The sequence below is a fragment of the Oncorhynchus keta genome, unplaced genomic scaffold (assembly GCF_023373465.1).
Source record: "Oncorhynchus keta strain PuntledgeMale-10-30-2019 unplaced genomic scaffold, Oket_V2 Un_scaffold_139_pilon_pilon, whole genome shotgun sequence".
Lineage (NCBI taxonomy): Eukaryota > Metazoa > Chordata > Actinopteri > Salmoniformes > Salmonidae > Oncorhynchus > Oncorhynchus keta.
In genome coordinates this window covers 171,224-190,000 of record NW_026290780.1, presented here as the reverse complement: position 1 = coordinate 190,000, position 18,777 = coordinate 171,224, and the positions used below count along the sequence as shown (strand labels likewise).

Below are 18,777 nucleotides of genomic sequence, written 5' to 3'. Positions count from 1 at the left end.
GAGAGAGGGGGAGAGTGAGGTAGAGAGAGCGAGAGAGAGAGGGGGAGAGTGAGGTAAGAGAGGAAGTGAGGTAAAGAGAGGAGGGGGAGTGAGGTAGAGAGAGCGAGAAAGAGAGGGGGGGAGTGAGGTAGAGAGAGGGGGAGTGAGGCAGAGAAAGAGAGGGGGGTGAGGTAAAACGAGAGAGGGGGTGAGGCAAAGAGAGAGAAGGGGAGTGAGGTAAAACGAGAGAGAGGGGGAGTGAGGTAAAGAGAGAGGGGGGAGTGAGGTAAAGAGAGAGGGGGGAATTAGGTAAAGAGGGGAAGTGAGGTAAAGAGGGGAAGTAAGCTAAAGAGAGAGAGGGGAGTGAGGTAAAGAGAGAGGGGAGTGAGATAAAGAGAGAGGGGGAGTGAGGCAAAGAGAGAGGGCAAAGAGAGAGGGGGGAGTGAGGCAAAGAGAGAGAGGGGGAGTGAGAAAGAGGTAAAAGAGAGAGAGGGGGGTGAGTGAGGTAAAAGAGAGAGAGGGGGTGAGGCAAAGGGGAGGGGGAGTGAGGTAAAGAGAGAGGGGGGAGTGAGGTAAAACGAGAGAGAGGGGGAGTGAGGCAAAGAGAGAGAGGGGGAGTGAGGCAAAGAGAGAGAGGGGGAGTGAGGCAAAGAGAGAGAGGGGGAGTGAGCTAAAGAGGGGAAGTGAGGTAAAGAGAGAGAGGGGAGTGAGGTAAAGAAAGAGAGATGGGAGTGAGGTAAAGAGAGAGAGAGAGGAGGGGAGTGAGAGAGAGGGGGGGTGAGGTAGAGAGAGGTTGGGAGTGAGGTAAATAGAGAGAGGGGGAGTGAGGTAAAGAGAGGCTGAAATTTATTGGGAAATGAATCTCAAAGGGAGGATGTTTGGGGGTGGTGAGGTAGAGAGAGGGGGGAGTGAGGTAGAGAGAGGGGGTGAGGTAGAGAGAGGGGGTGAGGTAGAGGAGGGGGGGGAGAGGGTGAGGTAGAGAGAGAGAGAAAATAATGGTGTTCCAAAAAAGTTCCAGTTGCCGGGACCACAAATATAAATTCCATCTAGACACCTAGAGCACACAAAAAACTACACATACCTCGGCCTAAATACATCAGCGCCACAGGTAACTTCCACAAAGCTGTGAACGAGCTGAGAGACAAGGCAAGAAGGGCCTTCTATGCCATCAAAAGGAACATACAATTTGACATACCAATTAGGATCTGGCTAAAAATACTTATCAGTTATAGAACCCATTGGCCTTTATGGTTGTGAGGTCTGGGGTCCGCTCACCAACCAAGAATTCACGCAGAGCAGAATGAGGCCGATAACCACTAATTATCAAAATCCAGAAAAGAGCCGTTAAATTCTACAATCACCTAAAAGGAAGCGATTCCCAAACCTTCCATAACAAAACCATCACCTACAGAGAGATGAACCTGGAGAAGAGACCCCTCAGCAAGCTGGTCCTGGGGCTCTGTTCACAAACACACCCCACAGAGCCTCATGACATCAGCACAATTAGACCCAACCAAATCATGAGAAAACAAAAAGATAATTACTTGACACAATGGAAAGAATTAACAAAAAAACAGAGCAAACTAGAATGGCAGAATACCTGACCACTGTGACTGACCCAAACTTAAGGAAAGCTTTGACTATGTACAGACTCAGTGAGCATAGCCTTGCTATTGAGAAAGGTCGCTGTAGGCAGACTTGGCTCTCAAGAGAAGACAGGCTATGTGCTCACTGCCCACAAAATGAGGTGGAAATTGAGCTGCACTTCCTAACCTCCTGCCCAATGTATGACCATATTAGAGACACATATTTCCCTCAGATTACACAGATCCATGAAGAATTTGAAAACAAACCCAATTTTGAAAAACTCCCATATCTACTGGGTGAAATTCCACAGTGTGACATCACAGCAGCAAGATGTGTGACCTGTTGCCACAAGAAAAGGGCAACCAGTGAAGAACAAACACCATTGTAAATACAACCCATATTTATGCTTATTTATTTTCCCTTGTGTACTTTAACTATTTGCACATAATATGACATTTGTAATGTCTTTATTATTTTGGAACTTTTGAGAGTGTAATGTTTAATGTTAATTTAGATTGTTTATTTCACTTTTGTTTTTTATCTATTTCACTTCCTTTGGAAATGTTAACATTTCCATGCCAATAAAGCCCTTAAATTTAAATTGAATTGAGAGAGAGGCTGAAATGTATAAGGAAGAGAGGTTGGGAGGTTGGGGGAGGTAGAGAGAGAGAGAAGGGGGGTACAGAGAGAGAGAAGGGGGGGTACAGAGAGAGAGAAGGGGGATACAGAGAGAGAGAAGGGGAAGTACAGAGAGAGAGAAGGGGGGGTACAGAGAGAGAGAAGGGGGGTACAGAGAGAGAGAAGGGGGGGTACAGAGAGAGAGAAGGGGGGTACAGAGAGAGAGAAGGGGGTACAGAGAGAGAGAAGGGGGGGTACAGAGAGAGAGAAGGGGGGGTACAGAGAGAGAGAAGGGGGGTACAGAGAGAGAGAAGGGGAAGTACAGAGAGAGAGAAGGGGGGGTACAGAGAGAGAGAAGGGGGGGGGTACAGAGAGAGAGAAGGGGGGTACAGAGAGAGAGAAGGGGGTGACAAGCTTATATTTTTGGTGCTGATGGGGTACGACAGCTGAACTAAGGTCATGGGCCATTTATAAGTTATATTCTTTAGGTACCCATTACCTCCAGAACAGCCTGAATTCTTCAGGATCCTACAAGGTGTGGTGTTCAAACGTTTGTGTGTGTGTGTGTGTGTGTGTGTGTGTGTGTGTGTGTGTGTGTGTGTGTGTGTGTGTGTGTGTGTGTGTGATCTACTTGCTTTGGCAATTTTCATGTTATTTGACCTTTGGCAAGTCAATTAAGAACAGATTGGTATTTACAGAGACAACCTACCTACCGACCCCGGCCAAACCTGGAGGACGCTGGGCAAATTGTGTGCCGCCCTACGGCCGGATGTGATACAGCTTGGACTCGAACCAGGGACTGTAGTGACGCCTCTTGCACTGAGATTCAGTGCCTTAGACCGCTGCGCCCCTCGGGAGCCCTAAATTGTTAACATAGACTACCATTCAAAAGCTAGAAGGCCAGCATCCCAGAGTCACCTCTTCACTGTTGACGTTGAGACTGGTGTTTTGCGGATACTATTTAATGAAGCTGCCAGTTGAGGACTTGTGAGGCGTCCGTTTCTCAAACTAGACACTAATGTACTTGTCCTCTTGCTCAGTGCGCCTGGGCCTCGCACTCATCTTTCTATTCTGGTTAGAGCCCATTTGAGCTGTTCTGTGAAGGGAGTAGTACACAGTGTTGTACGAGATCTTCAGTTTCTTGGCAATTTCTCGCATGGAATAGCCTTCATTATTCAGAACAAGAATATACTGACAAGTTTCTGAAGAAAGTTCTTTGTTTCTGGCCATTTTGAGCCTGTAATCGAACTCACAAATGCTGATGCTCCAGATACTCAACTAGTCTAAAGAAGGCCAGTTTTATTGCTTCTTTAATCAGACCAACAGTTTTCAGCTGTGCTAACATAATTGCAAAAAGGGTTTTCTAATGATCAATTAGTCTTTTAAAATTATAAACTTGGATTCGCTAACATAACGTGCCATTGGAACACAGGAGTGATGGTTGCTGATAATGGGCCTCTGTACACCTATGTAGATATTTCATTTTAAAAAATCTGCCGTATCCAGCTACAATAGTCATTTACAACATTAACAATGTCTACACTGTATTTCTGATCAATTTGATGTTATTTTAATGGACAAAAAAATAGCTTGTCTTTTAAAAACAAGGACATTTCTAAGTGACCCCAAACTTTTGAACAGTAGTGTGTGTTTCCCATGCCAATAAAGCCCTTGAAATGAATTGAAGTTGAGAGAGAGAGAGAGAGAGACAGGCACTATGGTTTCTGCTGAGGCTCTTCCTCTCCTCCTCCCACTGACTGGCTCTCTGGCTTCTGTAATGGAAATGTCTCTTATTGAGCTTCAGCCATAAAAAACTATTTTATTGGCCCCATTCTGGAACAGCAGAGCTTCAGACTGGCAGTCTGTAGAGAGACCCGTAGAGACTGGCAGTCTGTAGAGAGACCCGTAGAGACTGGCAGTCTGTAGAGAGACCAGTAGACTGACAGTCTGTAGAGAGACCAGTAGAGACTGGCAGTCTGTAGAGAGACCGGTAGACTGACAGTCTGTAGAGAGACCAGTAGAGACTGGCAGTCTGTAGAGAGACCGGTAGACTGACAGTCTGTAGAGAGACCAGTAGAATGTCAGTCTGTAGAGAGACCAGTAGAGACTGGCAGTCTGTAGAGAGACCAGTAGACTGACAGTCTGTAGAGAGACCAGTAGACTGACAGTCTGTAGAGAGACCAATAGAGACTGGCAGTCTGTAGAGAGACCAGTAGAGATAGAGACTGTTGTATTCGGCACATGTAATAAATACAATTTTGTTTCATTTTGATTTCTCTTCTCCTCGTGCTGCACAGAAGTTCACACACTATAATAATGTGACCTGGCAAGTACAAATGTTGAAACTGTTGGCAAAAACTATTTCCATACAGAGCCTGAATAGCTTTACAATAGCAGAAGATACCGGTATAGCTTCCAGTTTTGCAGGTTAACTTTCCTTGCTAGCTTACAGCTGAAACTACCCATCAATTCACTACCCCTGTACTGCGTTTGTGATAATATGTAAGCCATCGTGCAAAATATGAGGATTTCAAAGCCAAAAACGTTATTCATTCACTTAAAATCGGTCTCCCTCACGTCTCTCGCTCAGCCAAAGATTAAAATAACGCAACATGTCACAACATGTCACAACAGTGTTATGACCATATTATGACAGGTTATAACAAGCTGTGTCATGTTATGACATTATAACAGTCATGACTGTTATGACATTATAACAGTTATGACAGGTTATAACACGCTGTGTCAGCTGTTATGACAGTATAACATAGTTATGACACGCTGTGTCAGCTGTTATGACATTATAACATAGTTATGACAGGTTATGACACGCTGTGTCAGCTGTTATGAAATTTTATAACATTGTTATGACAAGTTATAACACGCTGTGTCAGCTGTTATGACATTATAACATTGTTATGACAAGTTATAACACGCTGTGTCAGCTGTTATGACATTATAACATTGTTATGACAAGTTATAACAAGCTGTGTCAGCTGTTATGACATTATAACATAGTTATGACAGGTTATGACAAGCTGTGTCAGCTGTTATGACATTATAACATAGTTATGACAGGTTATAACAAGCTGTGTCAGCTGTTATGACATTATAACATAGTTATGACAGGTTATAACAAGCTGTGTCAGCTGTTATGACATTATAACATAGTTATGACAGGTTATAACACGCTGTGTCAGTTGTTATGACATTATAACATAGTTATGACAGGTTATAACACGCTGTGTCAGCTGTTATGACATTATAACATAGTTATGACACTGGATGTCAAGTAAAGTGTTACGGACATTTAAAATGTAAGGATATTTAACGTAAAAGATGCCCAGTGATTGAACAGAGCAGGAGCAGAGTTTCTGTCTGGATCAAGTTCCATTCTGAGACTTTGGTTAATGTACCTGGTTTTGTTGCCGTGGTAACGTTTTGGTATCGGGATACTAAATCTGGTATCGGTATCAAAGTCAAAATTCTGGTATCGTGACAACACTATTGGGGATTACTGGGGGGCAAGGAAAGGTTTGAAAAAGGTTGTATACTGTATATACACCGTATCCCGGGGTATTTGGAAATTTGGCTTTTCAATACTATCAAAAGTTTCTCTTTGAAGTTTTCAATCATATTTTTAGCTACTTTTAAAGTAAATACCTGCTGTGGAATAGGTTAGGAGAGATAAAGCAGGTCGGGTTCTTCATTTCTCCTGTCACATTATTTTACACTGAACATAAATATGAAATGCAACATAATTTGTTGGTCCCGTGATCTGAAATAAAAGATCGCAGAAAGTTCCATAAGCACACATCTTTTTTCTTTCATATTTTGTGCACAAATTAATTTACATCCCAATTTAGCGAGTATTTCGCCCTTGCCAAGATAATCCATCCAGCTGGCAGGTGTGGCATATCCATAAGCTACAGACAACGAACATAATTGCATTTTATGGATGGCAATTTGAATACCCAGACACACCGTGATGAGATCCTGAGGTCCATTGTTGTGCCATTCATCACCTTATGTTCAGCATGATAATGCACGGCCCCATGTCACAAGGATCTGGACACAATTCATGGAAGCTGAAAATGTCTCAGTTCTTCCATGGCCTGCATACTCACCAGACATGTCAACCATTGAGCATGTTTGGGATGCTCTGGAGCTACGTGTTCCAGTTCCCGCCAATATCCAACAACTTCGCACAGCCATTGAAGAGGAGTGGAACAACATTCCACAGGCCACAGTCAACAGCCTGATCAACTCTATGTGAAGGAGATGTGTCGCACGAAATGAGGGGCACACCAGATACTGACTGGTTCTCTGATCCACACCAGATACTGACTGGTTCTCTGATCCACACCAGATACTGACTGGTTCTCTGATCCACACCAGATACTGACTGGTTCTCTGATCCACACCAGATACTGACTGGTTCTCTGATCCACACCAGATACTGACTGGTTCTCTGATCCACACCAGATACTGACTGGTTCTCTGATCCACACCAGATACTGACTGGTTCTCTGATCCACACCAGATACTGACTGGTTCTCTGATCCACACCAGATACTGACTGGTTCTCTGATCCACACCAGATACTGACTGGTTCTCTGATCCACACCAGATACTGACTGGTTCTCTGATCCACACCAGATACTGACTGGTTCTCTGATCCACACCAGATACTGACTGGTTCTCTGATCCACACCAGATACTGACTGGTTCTCTGATCCACACCAGATACTGACTGGTTCTCTGATCCACACCAGATACTGACTGGTTCTCTGATCCACACCAGATACTGACTGGTTCTCTGATCCACACCAGATACTGACTGGTTCTCTGATCCACACCAGATACTGACTGGTTCTCTGATCCACACCAGATACTGACTGGTTCTCTGATCCACACCAGATACTGACTGGTTCTCTGATCCACACCAGATACTGACTGGTTCTCTGATCCACACCAGATACTGACTGGTTCTCTGATCCACACCAGATACTGACTGGTTCTCTGATCCACACCAGATACTGACTGGTTCTCTGATCCACACCAGATACTGACTGGTTCTCTGATCCGCACAAGATACTGACTGGTTCTCTGATCCACACCACCTTTTTTTGTTTTTTAAGGTATCTGATGCATATCTGTTTTTCCAGTCATGTGAAATCTATAGATTTGAGCCTAATGAAATCCATTTACATTGACTGATTTCCTCATACGAACTTTAACTCAGTAAAATCTTTGAAAGTGTTGCGTTGATATTTATGTTCAGTGTATATTATGAAGTGTAGTTCCCCAGAACAGGTGATATTATTGTTCAGTGTATATTATGAAGTGTAGTTCCCCAGAACAGGTGATATTATTGTTCAGTGTATATTATGAAGTGTAGTTCCCCAGAACAGGTGATATTATTGTTCAGTGTATATTATGAAGTGTAGTCCCCCAGAACAGGTGATATATATGTTCAGTGTATATTATGAAGTGTAGTTCCCCAGAACAGGTGATATTATTGTTCAGTGTATATTATGAAGTGTAGTCCCCCAGAACAGGTGATATTATTGTTCAGTGTATATTATGAAGTGTAGTTCCCCAGAACAGGTGATATTATTGTTCTGTGTATATTATGAAGTGTAGTTCCCCAGAACAGGTTATATTATTGTTCAGTGTATATTATGAAGTGTAGTCCCCCAGAACAGGTGATATTATTGTTCAGTGTATATTATGAAGTGTAGTCCCCCAGAACAGGTGATATTATTGTTCAGTGTATATTATGAAGTGTAGTCCCCCAGAACAGGTGATATATATGTTCAGTGTATATTATGAAGTGTAGTTCCCCAGAACAGGTGATATTATTGTTCAGTGTATATTATGAAGTGTAGTCCCCCAGAACAGGTGATATTATTGTTCAGTGTATATTATGAAGTGTAGTTCCCCAGAACAGGTGATATTATTGTTCTGTGTATATTATGAAGTGTAGTTCCCCAGAACAGGTTATATTATTGTTCAGTGTATATTATGAAGTGTAGTCCCCCAGAACAGGTGATATTATTGTTCAGTGTATATTATGAAGTGTAGTTCCCCAGAACAGGTGATATTATTGTTCAGTGTATATTATGAAGTGTAGTCCCCCAGAACAGGTGATATATATGTTCAGTGTATATTATGAAGTGTAGTTCCCCAGAACAGGTGATATTATTGTTCAGTGTATATTATGAAGTGTAGTTCCCCAGAACAGGTGATATTATTGTTCAGTGTATATTATGAAGTGTAGTTCCCCAGAACAGGTGATATTATTGTTCAGTGTATATTATGAAGTGTAGTCCCCCAGAACAGGTGATATATATGTTCAGTGTATATTATGAAGTGTAGTTCCCCAGAACAGGTGATATTATTGTTCAGTGTATATTATGAAGTGTAGTTCCCCAGAACAGGTGATATTATTGTTCAGTGTATATTATGAAGTGTAGTCCCCCAGAACAGGTGATATTATTGTTCAGTGTATATTATGAAGTGTAGTCCCCCAGAACAGGTGATATTTATGTTCAGTGTATATTATGAAGTGTAGTCCCCCAGAACAGGTGATATTATTGTTCAGTGTATATTATGAAGTGTAGTTCCCCAGAACAGGTGATATTATTGTTCAGTGTATATTATGAAGTGTAGTTCCCCAGAAGTTGCCTACTGCGGTGTACGCATTGCTGTGCTTCTAGCCTACTGCGGTGTACGCATTGCTGTGCTTCTAGCCTACTGCGGTGTACACATTGATGTGCTTCTAGCCTACTGCGGTGTACGCATTGCTGTGCTTCTAGCCTACTGCGGTGTACGCATTGCTGTGCTTCTAGCCTACTGCGGTGTACGCATTGCTGTGCTTCTAGCCTACTGCGGTGTACGCATTGCTGTGCTTCTAGCCTACTGCGGTGTACGCATTGCTGTGCTTCTAGCCTACTGCGGTGTACGCATTGCTGTGCTTCTAGCCTACTGCGGTGTACGCATTGCTGTGCTTCTAGCCTACTGCGGTGTACGCATTGCTGTGCTTCTAGCTTCCTGCGGTGTACGCATTGATGTGCTTCTAGCCTACTGCGGTGTACGCATTGCTGTGCTTCTAGCCTACTGCGGTGTACGCATTGCTGTGCTTCTAGCCTACTGTGGTGTACACATTGCTGTGCTTATGTGAAGAATTATCCTAATTTTTTATCCTAATTTTAAGCTAAAATGTTCTGATCTGTGGTATCAGCCTCATTCTTTAAAAAATAAAAAAAAGTGGTTAAATTAATGTGGGATCTATCACATACCATAACTGTCCCAGACTATGTTAGGAATATTTATTTCTCGCACAGAAGGACAAGTTGACCAATAGAATAGGTCAACTTTTGTACTATGTGAGATAGTAGATTGACAGAGTCCAGTGCTTCTGCTGGTCGTTAAGCCTACTCATCTGAAAAGTCAAACGTGGACAGTTCTAACATCTGCAGTAGCGTTCCGTCTTCACCTGCAGTCCACCTCAGAGCTGAGAGGCCTTCGAGAAGGACACGATCACGTGACCAGCATTGGCTAATAAAAATGGAAATATCTGAGAGCCATGTGAGTGAGAGATGCTTCGGAGCGACTGGCTGTCAGGAAACGGTAACTATTCATTATTATATTCAGCCCGAGGGCTCAACGGCCGCTTTGGCCACAAGAGGCATGGATTCTTTTAGGGGGAATTACGGCCACACAAGGGGGATGCAGCTGGGGAAAAAAAAAATTGAGGCCTGGTGAGAATATTATCAAGTGCTTGTCAAAATTGTGAATGAGAGACTGATGAAGTGTGTGCAGCCTGCACAACAAACAAATCAGAGCTTGTGACTTTAATGAAACTTTCTCAAGTCTTTCTCAAGTCTTTCTCAAGTCTTATCATTCAGCCTTAGAATGTATTCAAATCAAAACATATAGCCCGATATTTTTGTATTCAAATCAAAACATATAGCCCGATATTTTTGTATTCAAATCAAAACATATAGCCCGATATTTTTGTATTCAAATCAAAACATATAGCCCGATATTTTTGTATTCAAATCAAAACATATAGCCCGATATTTTTGTATTCAAATCAAAACATATAGCCCGATATTTTTGTATTCAAATCAAAACATATAGCCCGATATTTTTGTATTCAAATCAAAACATATAGCCCAATATTTTTATCACAACTAAAGTGTCATAAATAACTGTAAATGAAGCAGACAGGACGACCTGTTTCTCTGTTAACTGCTCAACACAGTAGAACCACGTGTCCCTCAAATCAATTGGAGAAAATATCCTTTCTAGTTTATTCAGTTTTGTTCAAATGTATTCTTCATACTATAAAATAATGACATTGAATTCTAAGCAAATCTTTCTAAATGAACTAGTGTCGCCCACAGCCATATGGCACAGCCAGATCAGGACAAGTCAGAGACTGTTCTGTTCTCCTGAAATAGACTACATTGTCTTCATATCATGCTTCTTTAGACCGGTCTAGAATAAGTAATGGATTTATGGTGAAGGTGTAGGCTATATTACATTAAGTTATTAGACTTTTTTAAATATAGATGTTCCAAAAGGTGAGTATCAGTGGCTTGTAGGCCGTGTGGAAGACAGAAGATGATAAATGTGTTTCAGTTAATTAAAACGGTCAATTACTGTGAGACCGACAGTTATTTGCTTGACAATCACAGGCTGACAAAATGTGATGGCCGTCGAGCCCTAGCCACGTCTCCCACGCTGAAAGACAGAGGACTCTTAGGAACACGTGCTCGCCATAAGACAGACACAATGTCACAGCCATAAACGTCTTGCAACCCTCACAATCACACAGTAAAGATAAGCATTTCCCTGGTGGAAGAAGGACGTAGCCGACGTGTTGCCTGTGTGAGAGAGAGAGAGAGAGACTGTGTGTGTGTGTGTGTGTGTGTGTGTGTGAGAGAGAAACTGAGAGAGAGCGAGGGGGAGAGAAACTGAGAGAGAGCGAGGGGGATAGAGACGGAGAGAGAGCGAGGGGGATAGAGACGGAGAGAGAGCGAGGGGGATAGAGACGGAGAGAGAGCGAGGGGGATAGAGACGGAGAGAGAGCGAGGGGGATAGAGACGGAGAGAGCGAGGGGCCTAGAGACGGAGAGCATTGCTGTGGGGGATAGAGACGGAGAGAGCGCATTGGGATAGCCTAGACGGAGAGATTGCTGTGCTTCTAGAGACGGAGACGCATTGAGGGGGGATAGAGACGGAGAGAGCGAGGGGTGATAGAGACGGAGAGAGCGAGGGGATAGAGACGGAGAGAGCTGTGGGATAGAGACGGAGAGAGCGAGGGGGATAGAGACGGAGAGAGCGAGGGGGATAGAGACGGAGAGAGCGAGGGGGATAGAGACGGAGAGAGCGAGGGGGATAGAGACGGAGAGAGAGAGGGGGATAGAGACGGAGAGAGAGAGGGGGATAGAGACTACTGAGAGAGAGGGGGGATAGAAAGAGCGAGAGAGAGAGGGGGATAGAGACAGCGAGAGAGAGAGAGGGGATAGAGACGGAGAGAGAGAGGGGGATAGAGACGGAGAGAGAGAGGGGGATAGAGACGGAGAGAGAGAGGGGGACAGAGACGGAGAGAGAGAGGGGGACAGAGACGGAGAGAGAGAGGGGGATAGAGACGGAGAGAGAGAGGGGGATAGAGACGGAGAGAGAGGGATAGAGACGGAGAGAGAGAGGGGGATAGAGACGGAGAGAGAGAGGGGGATAGAGACGGAGAGAGAGAGGGGGATAGAGACAGAGAGAGAAGGGATAGAAAGAGCATTTAGAGAGAGAGAGGGGGATAGAGACGGAGAGAGAGAGGGGGATAGAGACGGAGAGAGAGAGGGGGATAGAAAGAGCGAGAGAGAGAGAGAGGGGATAGAAAGAGTCAACTTTTTGAGAGAGAGAGAGATTGATAGAGACAGCGAGAGAGAGGGGATAGAGACGGAGAGAGAGAGGGGGATAGAGACGGAGAGAGAGGGGATAGAGACGGAGAGAGAGAGGGGGATAGAGACGGAGAGAGAGAGGGGATAGAGACGGAGAGAGAGAGGGGGATAGAGACGGAGAGAGAGAGGGGGATAGAGACGGAGAGAGAGAGGGGGATAGAGACGGAGAGAGAGAGGGGGATAGAGACGGAGAGAGAGAGGGGGATAGAGACGGAGAGAGAGAGGGGGATAGAGACGGAGAGAGAGAGGGGGATAGAGACGGAGAGAGAGAGGGGGATAGAGACGGAGAGAGAGGGGGATAGAGACGGAGAGAGAGAGGGGGATAGAGACGGAGAGAGAGGGGGATAGAAAGAGCGAGAGAGAGTGTGTGAGTATAATGTTTATTGTTAAATATTCCTGTTTATTATCTACTTCACTTGTTTTGGTAATGTTAACATATGTTTCCCATGCTAATAAAGCCATTAAATTGAATTGAGAGAAAGGTTGTGGCTTTTGGAGACAGGAAATGCTGTGGTAAACAGAAGGGCAGATTTCTGGATTGACTTTCTCTGAAAGCTGACTCAGGGACAGAAGACCCTGGTGAAGGTATATCAAAACAAATGTGTCACATGCGCCGATTACAACAGGTGTGTAGACCTTACCGTGAAATGCTTACTTACAGTACAAGCCCTTAACCAACAACGCAGTTCAAGAAATAGTGTAAAAATATTTACTAAATAAACTAAAGTAACAAAAAAGAGGCGAGAGGAGGTTTTAGAGAGAGGAGAGAGGAGGTTTTAAAGAGAGGCGAGAGGAGGTTTTAGAGAGAGAGAGAGGAGGTTTTAGAGAGAGGCGAGGAGAGAGGAGGTTTTAGAGAGAGGGGGATAGAGAGAGGTTTTAGAGAGAGAGCGAGGGAGAGAGGAGAGAGAGGCGAGGAGAGAGAGGTTTTAGAGAGAGGCGAGATAGAGAGGAGGAGGTTTTAGAGAGAGGCGAGGAGAGAGGAGGTTTTTAGAGAGAGGAGAGAGGAGGAGGTTTTAGAGAGAGGCGAGGGGAGAGAGGAGGTTTTAGAGAGAGGGATAGGAGACGAGGAGGTTTTAGAGAGAGGGAGGAGAGAGAGAGGTTTTAGAGAGAGGCGAGAGAGAGGAGGTTTTAGAGAGAGGGGAGGAGAGAGGAGGGGATTAGAGAGGCGAGGAGAGGAGGAGGTTTTAGAGAGGGCGAGGGGGAGAGAGGAGGTTTTAGAGAGAGGCGAGGACGGAGAGGAGGTTTTAGAGAGAGGCGAGGAGAGAGGAGGTTTTAGAGAGAGGCGAGGGGAGAGAGGGAGAGGTTTAGAGAGAGGCGAGGAGAGAGGAGGTTTTAGAGAGAGGCGAGAGAGAGAGGAGGTTTTAGAGAGAGAGAGGAGAGAGGAGGTTTTAGAGAGAGGCGAGGAGAGAGGAGGTTTTAGAGAGAGAGCGAGGAGAGAGGAGGTTTTAGAGACGGAGAGGAGAGAGGAGGTTTTAGAGAGAGGGGAGGAGAGAGGAGGTTTTAGAGAGAGGCGAGGAGAGAGGAGGTTTTAGAGAGGAGGAGAGAGAGGAGGATTTAGAGAGGAGAGAGAGGTTTTAGAGAGAGAGGAGAGAGGAGGTTTTAGAGAGGCGAGAGAGAGGGGATAGAGAGGAGGAGATAGAGGAGAGAGGAGGTTTTAGAGAGAGAGAGAGAGGAGGATTTAGAGAGAGAGAGGTTTTAGAGAGGAGAGAGAGAGGAGGTTAGAGACGGAGAGAGAGAGGGGGAGAGACGAGAGAGAGGAGGTTTTAGAGAGGCGAGAGGAGGTTTTAGAGAGGCGAGAGGAGGTTATAGAGAGAGGCAAGGAGAGAGGAAGTTTTAGAGAGAGGCGAGGAGAGAGGAGGTTTTAGAGAGAGGCGAGGAGAGATGAGGTTTTAGAGAGAGGCGAGGAGAGATGAGGTTTTAGAGAGAGGCGAGGAGAGAGGTGGTTATAGAGAGAGGAGAGGCGAGGACAGATGAGGTTTTAGAGAGAGGCGAGAGGTTATAGAGACAGGCGAGGAGAGAGGAGGTTTTAGAGAGAGGCGAGGAGAGAGGAGGTTTTAGAGAGAGGCGAGGAGAGAGGAGGTTTTAGAGAGAGGCGAGGAGAGAGGAGGTTTTAGAGAGAGGCGAGGAGAGAGGAGGTTATAGAGAGAGGAGAGGCGAGAAGAGAGGAGGTTATAGAGAGAGGAGGTTTTAGAGAGAGGAGAGGACGGACGCAAGGAATAGATGAGAGACCAACTGAGAAAGAGCGTGTGTGTGGCTCTGTCACCCATTGATTCAGTGTTAAATACTGATCACACTTCAGCCATGGGAAAACACACCTCTCTCTGACACACACCCCCCTCCCCTCAGAGAGGCTTTAATGAGAAGAGTCAAACCCACACCCCTCAGACAGGCTTTCTTGAGAAGAGAGTCAAACCCACCCCCCTCAGACAGGCTTTCTTGAGAAGAGAGTCAAACCCCCCTTCCCTCAGAGAGGCTTTAATGAGAAGAGAGTCAAACCCACCCCTCAGACAGGCTTTCTTGAGAAGAGAGTCAAACCCACACCCCTCAGACAGGCTTTCTTGAGAAGAGAGTCAAACCCACACCCCTCAGACAGGCTTTCTTGAGAAGAGAGTCAAACCCACACCCCTCAGACAGGCTTTCTTGAGAAGAGTCAAACCCACACCCCTCAGACAGGCTTTCTTGAGAAGAGTCAAACCCACACCCCTCAGACAGGCTTTCTTGAGAAGAGAGTCAAACCCACCCCTCAGAGCACAATAAACTGTTCTGACACTAGCTCCCATCCCCTCTCCTCTCCTCCCATCCCCTCTCCTCCCATCCCCTCTCCTCCCATCCCCTCTCCTCCCATCCCCTCTCCTCCCATCCCCTCTCCTCCCATCTCTTCGCTCGAAGACAAGCATTTTTGTCATGCCATTCTCCAACACGTTAACATCTGTCCCGGATCGCAGGCGTGTTAGAATGCCAGTGACTCAGGGCACGCTACTACTGAAACACATCTGCAGGCTGTGTCCCAAGTCTACTGTCTATTTCCTTACCTAAACACTACAATACTCACTACCAGCCCTTCATGTGTGTGGTGTGTGTGTGGTGTGTGTGTGTGGTGCGGTGTGTGTGTGGTGTGTGTGTGTAGTCAATGTCCCAACTAACCATTTCTTGGTGGATTCCACCATCAGCTCCTGGTAGGAAGCAACGAACTGAAACTTGGACGCATGTTTCCCCACACGTTGTAATCTTTTCCACACAGATGCCATGATATTTCTTTAGGGGGGAAAAGGATCCTTTATGTTTTACTGGCGTTTCCTTTTTTGTCGATTTTCCCGTCCGACTCACTTCAACGTGTTAAATGTCTCCAAACAAATCCAAGCTGCTGCGTCGACACATAGTTAATATTTCAGCAGAAAAATAGAAAATGGGGGACAATCCAAAGGCAGCGGTTTCTCTGGCGGTGGAGGCAACATGCCTTCAAAACATCCACAACAAACACATTGAAGGCTTGTGGAATCTCTGCCTCGGTGGATGTCACATCTGCCGCCGTGCATTCTGGTAAATGTAGTGAAGAATACAGTTCCAGAATAATACAAAAACCAGGTATTCCTTATCCTTTGTCTCGAACAACCTATAGAGGAGAAAGGAACAGAGTTACACGTTGGAGGGAGAGCAGAGGGGGATGCCTGCTGCAAAGAACACACCCCAAATGATGCAGTCGTACCTGTGACTTGTATGTCACAACACACACACACACACAAAAGGTGACAGGATACACATACAGTATGGGCAAACCCACAGCATAATAACTGTTCTTACACCGCTATGACAAGACCACACCACACCATACCACACGACACCACACCATAACACGTCCTAAAACTATACTACCGGTATTACAATTTAGATAGAATACCGTTAGATTTGTTTAATCATCAGCTGATTAATCATGTACTGACCCATGATGCACCTGGTCCAGAGCAGTAACTGTACTGACCCATGATGCACCTGGTCCAGAGCAGTAACTGTACTGACCCATGATGCACCTGGTCCAGAGCAGTAACTGTACTGACCCATGATGCACCTGGTCCAGAGCAGTAACTGTACTGACCCATGATGCACCTGGTCCAGAGCAGTAACTGTACTGACCCATGATGCACCTGGTCCAGAGCAGTAACTGTACTGACCCATGATGCACCTGGTCCAGAGCAGTAACTGTACTGACCCATGATGCACCTGGTCCAGAGCAGTAACTGTACTGACCCATGATGCACCTGGTCCAGAGCAGTAACTGTACTGACCCATGATGCACCTGGTCCAGAGCAGTAACTGTACTGACCCATGATGCACCTGGTCCAGAGCAGTAACTGTACTGACCCATGATGCACCTGGTCCAGAGCAGTAACTGTACTGACCCATGATGCACCTGGTCCAGAGCAGTAACTGTACTGACCCATGATGCACCTGGTCCAGAGCAGTAACTGTACTGACCCATGATGCACCTGGTCCAGAGCAGTAACTGTACTGACCCATGATGCACCAGGTCCAGAGCAGTAACTGTACTGACCCATGATGCACCTGGTCCAGAGCAGTAACTGCACTGACCCATGATGCACCTGGTCCAGAGCAGTAACTGTACTGACCCATGATGCACCTGGTCCAGAGCAGTAACTGCACTGACCCATGATGCACCTGGTCCAGAGCAGTAACTGTACTGACCCATGATGCACCTGGTCCAGAGCAGTAACTGCACTGACCCATGATGCATCTGGTCCAGAGCAGTAACTGTACTGACCCATGATGCACCTGGTCCAGAGCAGTAACTGTACTGACCCATGATGCACCTGGTCCAGAGCAGTAACTGTACTGACCCATGATGCACCTGGTCCAGAGCAGTAACTGTACTGACCCATGATGCACCTGGTCCAGAGCAGTAACTGTACTGACCCATGATGCACCTGGTCCAGAGCAGTAACTGTACTGACCCATGATCCACCTGGTCCAGAGCAGTAACTGTACTGACCCATGATGCACCTGGTCCAGAGCAGTAACTGTACTGACCCATGATGCACCTGGTCCAGAGCAGTAACTGTACTGACCCATGATGCACCTGGTCCAGAGCAGTAACTGTACTGACCCATGATGCACCTGGTCCAGAGCAGTAACTGTACTGGACCCATAATGCATTATCCTTGCAAAACAATATTTTAAAAATGGCCAGATAACTAGCACCATTGTCACCTAACAAAACATCATCCATATGATGACTATTGCCTGTCAATAAAATAGTCTTCTTGACTAATAACAATATAAAACTAGCTTAAAGTGTCATATAAAATGTGGATTAGCCAGCAGAGAAAACAACCGGAGGTACCGTTATCCCCCGGCGTCACCGGATTCCCAGAACACCGAGTCCCGTTAAAAACCTCTAATAAGTCACAACCCGGCACCACTGGCGGTGTCCGCTACAACTGGCTACATACACATGTCACTCACTCAGTGATTACTATCGGTCACGTTTTGAGTTACAGTGCCTGAGAGTTACATATCCAGGTAGCGAACAGTAGATAGAAATTAAATGTATATTAGTAGATAAGTAGCGAACAGTAGATAGAAATAAAATGTATATTCTCTAGCCAGAAGGAAAGGAATATATAACCTGGGATCGGTCCGCACAGACTGGACAGAGTCCCAGGTGTCGTTAACTAACCTTAGTTTCAATCTAGGCTTCTGCCAAGGATGGATATCCAGCTACGGTTAGCTTGTTATCTTAGCTACCTAACTAGCTAATCAGATAGACAACAGCTAAATCAATGGGACTTTGAACGTGAAAACCTTAAAAAGCTAGCCATAACATGCTACTCGGCTAGCTTGCAACAAGCACTAGCTGAAACTTAAAACTGGAGCTGGTTTACCGCACATTAACTTAACATATCCACCTACTTGCTAGGACTAGACGGAGTAGCTAACATGTGTGAAAGCTACGTACCTTTTAATATCCACTTAAACTGTTTCAGCTATATAAAAAAAAAGCGATCTGGCTCATTACCACCTAGCATTGCAGCGGTCCCAGCTATCAGCTAGCCGTCATTACCACGAACAACACGGCGGAAATAGTTATCCCGACCGCCAGCTGACCGGACTCGGCGTCCTCCCAGGTGAGAAGACAAGCTCCGTGAAGATTACTTACAACTCAATTCCAAGACGACAGATACATGGATTTGTGCTTGTAACAAAACATGTAGACCCCCCCCACCACCACAAAAAAAAAGTATTCCAAACCCTGGAGTAAAAAAAAATTCCAAGAAGCTATTTTTCGTGACACTGTCCACACTCACCGTCCGTAATGTTTTCCTACCCTGGAGGAGGGCGCGTTACGTTACGTTACGTTACGGAAGGAACGCCCCCGGGGGCCTCCCATTGGCCCATTCCGGTGTCATCTCTGGACTGTTGAATGATTCATGAGGTCTCTCTGAATTGGTCGAATGACACATACATGAAATAGGTTGAATCGCAGCTCGCAGTACAGTAAATTATGTCCCCTGTACTGTAACAAAGTTACATTTTTATTGGTCGATGAAAACCAACACTGGGAATATATTTTTCCCATAATTGTGATTTACCTCTGGTTTACCTTTGGA

General features: G+C 45.4%; 1 protein-coding gene across 1 annotated transcript in view; it reads right to left on the bottom strand.

Annotated features, from left to right (window-relative positions):
• ehbp1 (EH domain binding protein 1) overlaps positions 1-18,498 on the bottom strand; it is a 421,276-nt gene extending 402,778 nt beyond the window's left edge. The window contains 2 exon segments of the mRNA XM_052513761.1: positions 15,299-15,767; positions 18,126-18,498. Of these exon segments, the coding sequence (XP_052369721.1) occupies positions 15,299-15,402 (104 nt within the window). The 5' untranslated portion in view covers positions 15,403-15,767; positions 18,126-18,498.
• Positions 18,499-18,777: the final 279 nt, after the last annotated feature.